This window comes from Lottia gigantea (assembly GCF_000327385.1).
Source record: "Lottia gigantea unplaced genomic scaffold LOTGIsca_111, whole genome shotgun sequence".
NCBI lineage: Eukaryota > Metazoa > Mollusca > Gastropoda > Lottiidae > Lottia > Lottia gigantea.
Window position 1 is genome coordinate 628,603 of NW_008707025.1, and position 12,338 is coordinate 640,940.

At 32.8% G+C, this 12,338-nt stretch overlaps 1 protein-coding gene across 1 annotated transcript; it reads right to left on the reverse strand.

Moving 5' to 3' along the window:
- Positions 1-1,598: 1,598 nt before the first annotated feature.
- Positions 1,599-11,620, reverse strand: LOTGIDRAFT_171208 (hypothetical protein; the record flags this gene model as incomplete). The annotated part of the gene is made up of 4 exons (XM_009047403.1): positions 1,599-1,746; positions 3,414-3,492; positions 3,688-3,765; positions 11,515-11,620. 4 exons carry the CDS (start codon positions 11,618-11,620, stop codon positions 1,599-1,601), a joined length of 411 nt encoding a protein of 136 aa, XP_009045651.1.
- Between the last annotated feature and the right edge of the window lie 718 nt (positions 11,621-12,338).

Consider the following 12,338-nt stretch of genomic DNA (forward strand, 5'->3'; position numbering starts at 1 on the left):
GGCGTTATTGAAATTGTCGCATGACATGACGTTATTAGCAGTGATTAAAAAGGTCAATTACTACCATCTGTACATCAACTAAACTGTGTTAAATTCGGTATAATGTTTAATTTCCATTTTAAAAGGGGACAGGGATGGCTAAAACTGAGTTCTAGTGGCTGGTAAAGTCAACATTAATAAACCTTTATCAAAATTGGTATTTTGGTAACAATTGGTGAATCAACCTTTGATAAATATATATGTACAGTATGTGCTATGATATGTTATAAAGAAAAATCATCTTTTTGACGATATATAAATATTACCTGGTGGAAATAACGGTAAACATGAATCTTATATGATCGCACTAACACGTGATAATGTTATTTATATGAATAAAGGACGGTTGAGTTGACATTGACATAAGATATGTGAAATATGAAGGATAGAAACAATAGAAGACATGTATATGACATTATTTTCATAACAAAAACAAGGAAAATTATGAGAACTAATAGAAATAGTAAAAACTATATGCGATTTCAATGGTAGATATTTCAATATCAAAGGAAATGGTTTGTATAGAATCAAAATTGTGTTATTGAAATAGTTACATCAGCACATTATAGACATTTTTAAAAGTATACTACCTCTTAAGATGACGAAAAAATTGAAGTCCAACTGATAAATATATATACTCTTATTGACCAAGTTTGAGACTTTATATCTTATATCCATTTGAAGAGGTAGTATCCCTTTAACAAAACAAAAAGACTGCACTTTTATTCTGAACCAGTTAAAACGTGACAGATTTTTCTTAAAAGTTAATACGTTGCCTAGTTTCTGTGGCTTTTGAAAAAAGGTTTTGAAATTAAATGTCCTGTTAAAACAAGTTTATTATATCCTTGACACAGTCTTAATACAATAGTACTGATTATAAAAACTACTCAAGTACAAAAAGTAAGGAAATTTCTTTCTTTCGTTTTCGTTAAGGTATATGAATAATGAAATGCTTCCAGGACACTCTCGTTATCATAATTAAAATAAAAATTAAGCAAGGCAAAATCTCATCCAAAGAATGGGAAAATCGAGAGTAAAAGATTGTTTTGTAGACGACTCCTACCATGAGAAGTACCGAGTATAAACTTAACAAACGAAACATATTTTCATTCATTCATTCAACAACTTCACCTATAAGTTCGTTTTGATCTGTCAAGGCCTTACGTGTTAGTCGACATCCCGTCTTTGTTTCAGAAGGTTGGAATTTTCATCAACCAATATAAAATAACTTTTGAAATAGACGACATTAAGTCAGCACTTCAACGAATGAAATTTGTCGAGTAAAGGCCTTGACTGTTCAAATTCGACTGACGTTGTAATAGACGTAATATGGCTGAATAGACGTTATTCACGCCTCATTTTTCAGACACTGAATGCGAGGTTCATACGTAAATTTCATGATGCATTGAAAAGATGGCGACGTCATATGAATGAATATTGAAAAGCAAGTATCTTTAACAAAATATACAATGTTGATGAAAAATAAAATTGCTTATTTGTAAAGTTATTAGAAGTGATTAATTTTGTTCCCGTTTACATTCTGGCATGTCTCGACTTTATCAAGCTTCTTCTGTATGTCTTAATTTATCCGTTTCTCTATCACCCTTTTCTTCTTCTGGGTTAGTAGCTAGATCGACGTATACCCCAGCGTTTTTAGTTGTATTCATCTGAACTTTAGCATCTCTTTCAATATCAGACGACCTTTGCCTGAAAAATAGGTTTTGAATCATAATTTATATTCATATTTTCCAGGCTGAACTTTCAACGCATATTGTAGTCGAAATAATTGCTCGGGTAGTTGATTGAGAGAAACATTTTTCTTTAATTATAGATTAACCGTACGTCGTAGTTTCAATTATGAAAAGTAATACGTCTTCAATTACATGTATATATAGACACTTATTTCCATGTTAACGATCTGACTTTTTAACGGTTGATATTTTTATCAATGTATAAATTGAAGGTTCATAAATCTTAATATCAAGTTCGTCTCCAATTCAATAATCAAAAAAAAAAAAAAACGAGAACTGAACTAGCGGAGGAGGCAATGTCTAAGCGGATCATAATTTCCAGACCTTGTCTGTTGTCATTCTCTCGACAAGAAAAATGGTCTGAACGACTCAATTTCAAATTATATAACAACTAGTTAATTCTTCACTCTCGATCTAACAACATTTCTACAATGGTACGTTTACCAGTTCAACCAATCAAATGATATGCTAAATCATTACATTATCCGGGGTATTAATGAGAACAAACTTTTATTCGTGGTCCAGTTTTGTTCTTGTCTCGCTGGATTTAAAGAAGAATTTCGCCACAGCTAAAATTCAAAGGCTATCAAGAGTTGTATCTGAAACACATAGCGTCTACTTTAGTCTGTGAAAACCTTTTGATACTTCATTCTAGACGCCAACAACAATAGATGTGACAGTAGAGACATTTAGCTCTATTAATAATATACTCACTTCTTTTTAAGAACATAGACAACTAATAAAATAACAATAACAATAGCTATGATTGCAGCTATGACCACGCCCACTATTCATCCTGAAAATATAAAATTACTAATTAAAAATTCAATTGGTGTTCAATTCCCAATTGATGATTACTAACTGACTAGCCGGAAGTAAAATGTGCGGAATTTGGTAAATCATTGCAAACTGTCGTTTTAGATTGATCGCCAGATTGATTTATGTTCTTTTGACGTAAAGACCATAAGAATAAATCAAATTCACTTGATGGTTGTCATCAAAAGAGTTTAATAATGTCATTCGTAAAGATTTTAAGCAATGGTGAATAAAGTATTAACAATATTGGAACAGAGTAAGTGTGGGGTAAAACTAGTGGTAACTAGGGAACAGATTGACTACGTAGTGAAACAATTGTTCAGATTTCAAATTCGGAAGCGTAACACTACCAGAAAGTGTCTAAGTTGGTTCTGTCCAAGAACAATTTTGAAAATAATATGATTTGGTTTATTCTGGCACATATTTTGGAGCGAGTATTGTATAAAAATCATATCTTGAAATTTCGTAGAAATGATACGAAACTGGTTTTGGTAGAAATGGGTACAAACTGGTTTTCTTGGTGGGGGAGAGGGTGATTTAAAACTTTATTAAATTTCATTTGAAACACAAATTTTAAGTATCTTATATTGATTTTCAAGAAAAAAAGTATTAGAATAGCATGTCTTATAACAGAAATGTGGTCAAAATAGGCCAATTATATTGATGTCATTAAATCGTCATAGCAACGTTGTTAATTTTTTATACGAAGTTCTCTGAAATAACTTATTAACAAGCTGACAGATCGATTATTTTCCACATTTTAATTTGCAGTCAATGTAGATTATTTGCACTTTTAAAATTGATTACCTTATTACAGTTACCAAGAAAATCTTGAAGTATGGAAGGCAAAGATGGACATTATTCAAACGCTTTCTAGTCTTTTTATCTGTATCGTAGTTGTATCATGTCAATTGGTATTTACAATACCGACGTCATATTATTAATATGGTCAAGTTTATATGGAATTACAGGAATCAAAGTCGTTGGACTGGAGGCACTAATCGCCCCGATTCACATACAAAGGCTAAAAGTCACTTAAAATGCCTCGAGTTATATCAAGAAAATTTGAAAGCATCAATACCTGTGTTATCTGATTGTGGAGTATCAACAATATGTGTTTTATTCATTGTGTTATTTGTTGTTTCTGGTTCGGGAACGACTGAAAAATATAATTTAAAAAAATTGAAAATCCAGTAATGTCTCAAAAAATCTTACTATGAGAATATTCCCCTTAGGGATACCAGAAAACGCCCCAGGGGGTAAATGAAAATCAGAAATTTTGTGGTAGTGGTAGTTTATAATAACCAATGGCTAGACTTCTTTACTATACGAAACTATGTATGGTTTTTGTATGGAAACAGGACTACTATACTACTAAAAATTAGTTTTGTACATATGAACACGCGAAATAATTTTGTGAATACGTTACTCTCATTTGTGTGAAAGAGGATGTTTTGATTGGTTAAAATTCACCCTCTTAAATTCGAGATTATCAACTTAAGTGAAACACGGTAGAAATACATAATAATTTTGACCGTATTGAAGGGCGGATGTCTTTAGAATAACTCTTTATGTTTTTATTCCTCTCTGTTGCCAACTTCCTCAACTTTTGCGTTAGAAAGAGAAAAGAAATTCAATAACCAGGAAACTTTATTAATTGTCTATGACCTAAATTTTATACCACACATTTAATGTAATATAAGTAATTAAAATGGTAATTATAAATTAATTATAGCCGTCTGGACATAACAAATCATTATACAGGCCGAATACATAAATGAAATCAACATGAAGCATTAATGGCGTTGGTTAGTTAAAGTTAGGTTCCTACAACTATGTGACTAAATCACAATACGATAAACTAACGTAATATTAATTTATCGGCAGTCAAAGCCACGAATGTAGCATAGCATGAAACTCTGAGTAGCAACATGATTCAAGTTCTGTTTTTATTTTAACAGTAATATTTCTATGTCACTCTACAATTGATGTATTGAGCACTATTTTAACAGTAATATTATATATCACTCTACAATTGATGTACTGAGCACTATTTTAACAGTAATATTTCTATATCACTCTACAATGGATGTACTGAGCACTATTTTAACAGTGATATTTCTATATCACTCTACAATTGTATTGAACACTATTTTAACAGTAATATTTCTATATCACTCTACAATTGATGTATTGAGCACTATTTTAACAGTAATATTTCTATATCACTCTAAAATTGTATTGAGCACTATTTTAACAGTAATATTTCTATATCACTCTACAATTGTATTGAACACTATTTTAACAGTAATAGTTCTATATCACTCTACAATTGATGTATTGAGCACTATTTTAACAGTGATATTTCTATATCACTCTAAAATTGATGTATTGAGCACTATTTTAACAGTAATATTTCTATATCACTCTACAATTGTATTGAACACTATTTTAACAGTAATATTTCTATATCACTCTACAATTGATGTATTGAGCACTATTTTAACAGTAATATTTCTATATCACTCTACAATTGATGTATTGAGCACTATTTTAACAGTAATATTTCTATATCACTCTAAAATTGATGTATTGAGCACTATTTTAAGAGTAATATTTCTATATCACTCTACAATGGATGTATTGAGCACTATTTTAACAGGGAAAATATTTTATCATCTTATTAAATCAAATGATCAAAGGTCGGGCGTATCATTCTTTTTCAAACAAGACGGTGTCTATATAGGTTCAGTTTTAGATGCTACAGACCAAAGCATACGATGTTTTTAGCTCAAACAAATCTATTTCAAAACTTGGACGCTATGGCCACTACCAGATCTAAATTTTAAAAAAAAGTAGCACTGTCAACTGAACGAAATACTCTAATTGTTCATTTCGCATCCAAACTTGATTTTAGCAGACTGGGGCGACCAAACCTTTAAGTTGGCATGTCTCAAATGTTCCAGTGTTAGCTTGTCCTCGAACTTTAAATTAGTTTTTAACATGTTTATCCTGATCATCTACTTCTAACTTGAGTTGTAATGTATGTCAAACAAGTTCATATCTTTTTTATATAAAAATAAAAGTAAATAGCTCTATTATTTGAGTGTATTGAGGTTGACATTTGTAGAGCAATAAAATCGTGGTTTAATGACCACAATCCATCCCGATTTTGACCCTATGAAAAAGAAATTTTATCGAATATTATCTGTCCCGTGCACTATCGTCCGAGACAATTGATATTATCAACTAACAAAAACGTCTGTGCACATAGAATTAATAAAATACATAATAATCATTTCACATTATAACAGTCTACTGGTCACCTTGGTATGCACCAGAATTTGAAATCGTACGCCATTGAAAATAATAAATACCTGGAATGTTATACAAAATACACAGTCGTTTTCTATGAAATGCAATCATTGGAAATAGAAATTACCTTTAAAGTTTAAATAAGTTCTTAATATTCTATAACCTTAAAGACACGAATCCAAATCCAAAGAGAAAAGTCACAGAAATCTTGTATCCAATACTTGGTTTATGATAATATATTATAACGAATGGTAAATTAAAAGGATTTGACTTGATTATATCATGAAATCACCGAGTTGATTGGTTCAGTAATCAATATTAGAGTATAATTGAATCATTGACAATATCAGCATTCCAATCAAATCGATTTCTTCATACCAATCTTAAAACAAATAAACTGTAGACGAAGTAGGTCGAGGAACAATAAAGGATAATTAGTGGAAAAGATATACTAATTTGCATTTTTATTCTTTACCAAAGCCTATTGTAATCAAAACAATTTACGAGTGCTACCTTTGTAATTAACGCTACGGTGTCATGAAATAAAACGTTAGATCAAACAAAGAAACTGCACTATTTTCAGATCGAGTGTAAATAGACATAAATAACGTCTACCTTTGACGCAGCAGGTGTGAAAAGCAGATTGTCTTTGTTCTGAGCTTTGTGTATGAATATAGCAATAGCATGAATAATGAAAGTTTACTTAACAAAGAGCTTTTAAAATCTTTTAAATGTATCAGGGACACTATAAGCACCGATTTGCACCATTTAAATTTTCAATCAGAGGACTGTGGTTCCTGCTATTCCACTAAAACTAAGCATTTTACAATCTCTTTCAAGTGATATAGCAGTATACACAATTTCAGCTTTACAGAATTAAGATTTGCCTTCTGATTGGCCAACAATCAAAACAAGACGTGACAATACTAAATTGTATAAGTTTAGTATCTTCGTCGCAGAGGATGTTACGGTAAATTATGAGGCCATGAGCATGGAATAAGTTTCTCAATATTAAAATTGTTGTCACTTCAAGGCCCTTTCAGACTACAGAAACCTGTCATTGTTCCAAACAATCTGCTGGCTATATGTTATGCATCCTAATGTGTGTGTTTTTCTTTTAGTAACAAAAATGGTAGGACCTGACAAGATTTCACTCAATGCGCACTGCATTCCGTCGTCCTATTGGCTCAATCGGGTGCAGAAAAGTAGGACGTAAAACTCCATTCATTTCATTTCATTTACTTTCCCTATTCTGATTCTATGTTCAGTGCGTTACACAAAGATACACAATTCATATTTTGTTCAATTTTTATCAATATAATATTATTCAATAAAGTGATATAACAAGCTGTTGAGTGTTGAAAAAACAATTTACCTTGAGGTCACGTTCACTTTGACCTGATGTTCACACTGCTCTTATCACACATTCAAAATATCAAACAGTTAACCATTTGTCAAGTACAGTTCTATGAGGCGTTTTAATCAAATTTGCAAAAAACGAAATATGAATAGAAAAGAAGTTAAACACGCCCTTATCCGCCCTTATCCTGTCGATAGCTGTACGAAATATTTTGCAGGCCTTAGTGTCAGGGAAAATGAGTGTTCCAATATACAAAATATCAAATTTTGAATGTGATAAAGATGAAACGTCGTTACATTTTGTTTTCCACAACTTTGACGCCATTTTTGTTTTCACTCAAAAAAGATGTGTAGCTATAAAAGTCCATCAAAAATAAACAATGGAAGTTGTTACTGGACAAATATAACAGGTTGACTAAATAACCTTATTGATTAAACAATAGGATATAGGACACGAGATGGAATTTTTGTCTGCATGGTGTCAAAGGTGAATGGTAGGACCTGACAAGATTTCACTCAATGCGCACTGCATTCCGTCGTCCTATTGGCTCAATCGGGTGCAGAAAAGTAGGACGTAAAACTCCATTCATTTCATTTCATTTACTTTCCCTTTTCTGATTCTATGTTCAGTGCGTATTGACTTGCTTACGTCGTACTAGCAACATTAAACCCAGAAGCTCAACTTTCTATAGGCATATGTAGTCAATATCCTTAAACCGGTTGTACAGAGGCTTTCTAAACTTTCTATGTGTATTTGGGGCATTGATTTGCACCATTCCAATTCCAAGTCTGTGGTTCCTGCAATTCCTCTAAAGGTAAGTGTTAGATGACGTCATTAATTGCAAAAAGCTTTTTTGTAATAAAGTATAGTTTGCAATTTGTGACGACAGCAAACACTTTGTTATTGTGGAAATGCAGGAACGACAGACGTCAATTGGAATTGTGCAAATGGGTGCTATCAGTGTACGCAATATACCTTTTTTGTTTAGATAACCTCTTTACAATCACTTTAAGAACAACGTGAGATAAGATAACACATAGGTACACCTAGGTTAGAGATCGTATTATATATTGATTGTGTTATGAATCATATATAATATCAGACCCAATATTTCATTATCTCTCGTAACAGTCTCCAGTTATCGACTTTATAATTCCTTTTGTAATTCACGTTCATTGTGATTAATTGTAAATTATGAAATTGATGAATAATGAAAAAAACTCGAGAATTATGTAACTAGTTGAATATGTAGCCATGGACTATTCTGACTAAGGATATCATCCAAGGATGTGACCACTTAAACCTAGGACGGAATCAACCTCCTGGTTCTGCTGGAGACCTATCTCTAGGTGACTCCCCTAGAGGTGACCCACCTCCACCTTAAGTAAATCCTACCTCTTAATTAATTATGTCATGATTTCACGCCTTGTTCTCGTCGACTGTATTGATCTCTCGAACTTTCTGGTCTCTCGAGCCATCGATATAGAGCTATAAGTGATATATTTCTAGAACAAGGTCGGAGTCACGATGAATAAGAATGTATCATTCATACTCATAGACAGATATGATGTGGGAAATATTCAAATTTATGATATAAAAAGGTTAATATTCTGGCAAAGTATTCAAAATTCCAAGATTTGGTACAAATCCGGGAAAAAGAGCAGAGGCGGCGCCAACCTTCGGAGACTGGGGTTACAAATAGGGGGCAGACTGACTCAGTGGGAGAGAATTGCTGAGGCTGAATTCAAATTGTGGCTACTCTGTGGTGTAGTAGTCGCAAGTCTCTCATAGAGCGTCTTAGGGGGTTCTCTCAAGAAAATTTAGAAAAAATGAATTGATTTTGTTGATTCTGACATATTTTGAAGAAAAAAGGTAGACATTTAGAAAGCGGGGGTACTATTGGGGGTGCAAACCACTTTTCTAGGTGGGTAAATGCCCCCACCTCTTTCTGTACCCCACTGGCACCGCCATTGGAAAAGAGTGACAACCAATTATTTCTCAGTCTCGACAATAATTATTACTCTGAGTGTGAATGCAATTCAATACGTCTATTAAATCGAGTCACAAAATTTATTATTTTCAGTCTTTGTCATCTTGGCTCTTAATTTAAAGACAATATGGATTTTTTTCATTTGACTGAAAGTAATTGTATTATATGTGGCATAATTATTCTATTATAGTGTTCTATATCAGCTATATTGATTACATCATAATCTTTACTGTGAATAATACAATCATATTCCACAATATTTATTTATAGAGTTGCTGACATAATATGACATAATGCAAAAAATATAAATCAAAAATTCTTCGAGAAGACTCATAAGACATTTAGGGAAATAACACTGTTTTCAAAAACGTTTGCTTTGTCAATATATCTCATGTCCTGCACACTGTATGGCGTTGTCAGATCCTCCATGCCAAATCAGGGACAGAAAAGAAGGACGTAGCACTAGACAAATCAACATAAAATCTTCATGTACCACCATACCTAGGTGATCTAATCTTAACCAAGATACCTTCAACTTTAATCTTCAGGCATTTGCAAGCACAACAATCGTCATTCGGATTTTAACATTAACACTGATGGCAATCCTTAAGATTAGCATATACATGTATAAGAGATTCTAAATAAGTTTTCTAAAAACTTTTTATTTCATCTTGTTAAAAAAAAAAAAAAAAAAAAACTTGGGATACTTTTTATAGTATCAATTTGCACCATTCATATTTTCAATCAGAAGTCTGTTGTTCATGCAATTTCACTAAAACTAAGTGTTAGGCGGCAGCACTAATTGCGCAGGTGATAAAGAATATTTTATTAGCGATTAGTGACGTCATCAAACTTTTCTTTTTTTGTGGAATTGCAGGATCCACAAACGTCAGTGTCCCTGATATACATGAAACTTTATAAAACCTCTTAACAATCCCTTTAATTCTTCAAGAATGACGAGATGAGCACGTCTAAATACATCTTACATTATTATTACCACATTATTATTACCTCATTATTATTACCTCATTCGTGATTCATGAGATTTATCATATTTTCAGCAAGTTCATTGTTGTCACGTGATTTATAAACCTACTGGGCATTCCTAGTGATCAGTGGACCTTAGAATAGTCTATCCTAATTGATGGGAATAAATCAACACTAGTAAGATAGAGAGCAACAAGTCTAAATGGGCAAGAAAGAATTTACGTGGACGATATGAAGAATTCTTTAAGGTGTATGAAATATTAATGATGTCTGACAAGAAAGCAAAAAACACCAGGTAGAAACTACAGCCTTGGTAGGCAAAAAAACTCTTGATGATACCAAATTTCCAATTGAAGCACGAACAGAGCCCTTTAAGTTCTCAGGCAGGCTTCCGAACTTTGATGAAAGTGCAAGAATGTCTCGTAGCTCTAAATTTTGACAGTATAAACAAAAGCCTTCAAGCTCTTAAATTAGCCACCAGATAGCGATGACGTTATAGAAACAAAAGCCCCCTCGCTCTAAGATGGCTACCAAATCTTGATGACATGCTCTAAAATTAGCCACCACCACTTGATGATAATACAAACAAAAGCCTTCGAGCGATATTGTAGGCTACCAAATCTTGATGATAATACAAACAAAAGCCTTCGAGCGATATTGTAGGCTACCAAATCTTGATGATAATACAAACAAAAGCCTTCGAGCGATATTGTAGGCTACCAAATCTTGATGATAATACAAACAATAGCCTTCGAGCTATTGATGACAGTAGAAAAGTAGAAAAGCCAGCTCTTAAGTTGGATACTGAATCTTGATTCAAGGTACACACTAAAGCCTTCAGATTCTAAAGTAGACTCTAAATCTTGATGACAGTACATGATTAAAAGCCGTCTAGCTCTAAAAGTCAAGCTTCAAGTAGGCTACCAAAATCTTGATGAAATACAGACAAAAGCCATAAAGCTCCAAAGTAGCTACCAAATCTTGATGACAGTAGGCCTACGTAATTAAAAGCCTGTTAGCTCGAAAGTAGGCTACAAAAAAGCCTTTGAACTATAAAGTAGGCTACCAAATGTTGATGATATACACAAAAAAGTGTTACAGCTCTATTGTAAGCTTCGGATGGTAATTTTTTGTGACAATACATGCAAATCATTCAGATTCATAAAGTATGTATACATATTTAGTTCAGAAAAAGTACCATGTTGAACACCAGTGATATAAATAAATGTGAACTATTTGAACTATTATAAGCTTACCTTGTTCACTCTCTCGTTGATGTCTGTTCAATATCTGTTCAGACGTAATTTCTGTAATGGCTAATAAACACAGGTATAAAATCACATTTGTCATTGAAACACCCATCTTTAGTTAATATAAATATAGATAAACGTAACGGAAACACTGCGGAAACTTGTAAAACACTGATTTTATTTTCTGACACAAAGACGTATAGTTGTTTACACGCGGTTAGTCATACATGAACTTTGACCTGCCGGGAATTACTAGAACATTACTGCGTCAGATTTATATTTGCGCGGGTCGTATTGACATCTTGGACTTGTTTACATTCAGCTGGTCTGAATCCAGACGATTTTCTTTATGACTGTCAACAGGTGTCATATTGAGAATTTATTGTCATCAATAACTTCTTTTTCAAGTCTTTTATGATATAGAGATCTTACTCAATACTTTTATGCAATAGAAAATTTCAAATTGTACAAAGTGTAGGATTTAAGCCCTTTATTCGCATGTTTTCTCCCCGATTCAAAAAAAGTTGGCGGTGACCCTTCTTAATCTTGAGAAAACTAACCCGAAGGAGAAGTCGGGATAGGCCTACTTATGTTTATCCAAGTTAGAAATAACTTCCCCTTTTCGTGAAAGGGGGGGATATACCTTAAAAACTAGTCTTAACCACCTTGGGGTCACGATGAGCCGGTTTTTTTTTTGTGACCCAATCATAATGTCAAAGTTGGGAAACTTAATAACAAGAGTTTTGCTGCTTTGTGATGTGTCTGTCACATACCATAAAATGTTTCCATGAATGTTATATAAAGGGGCAAGCAGGGGTCACTGAATTTTT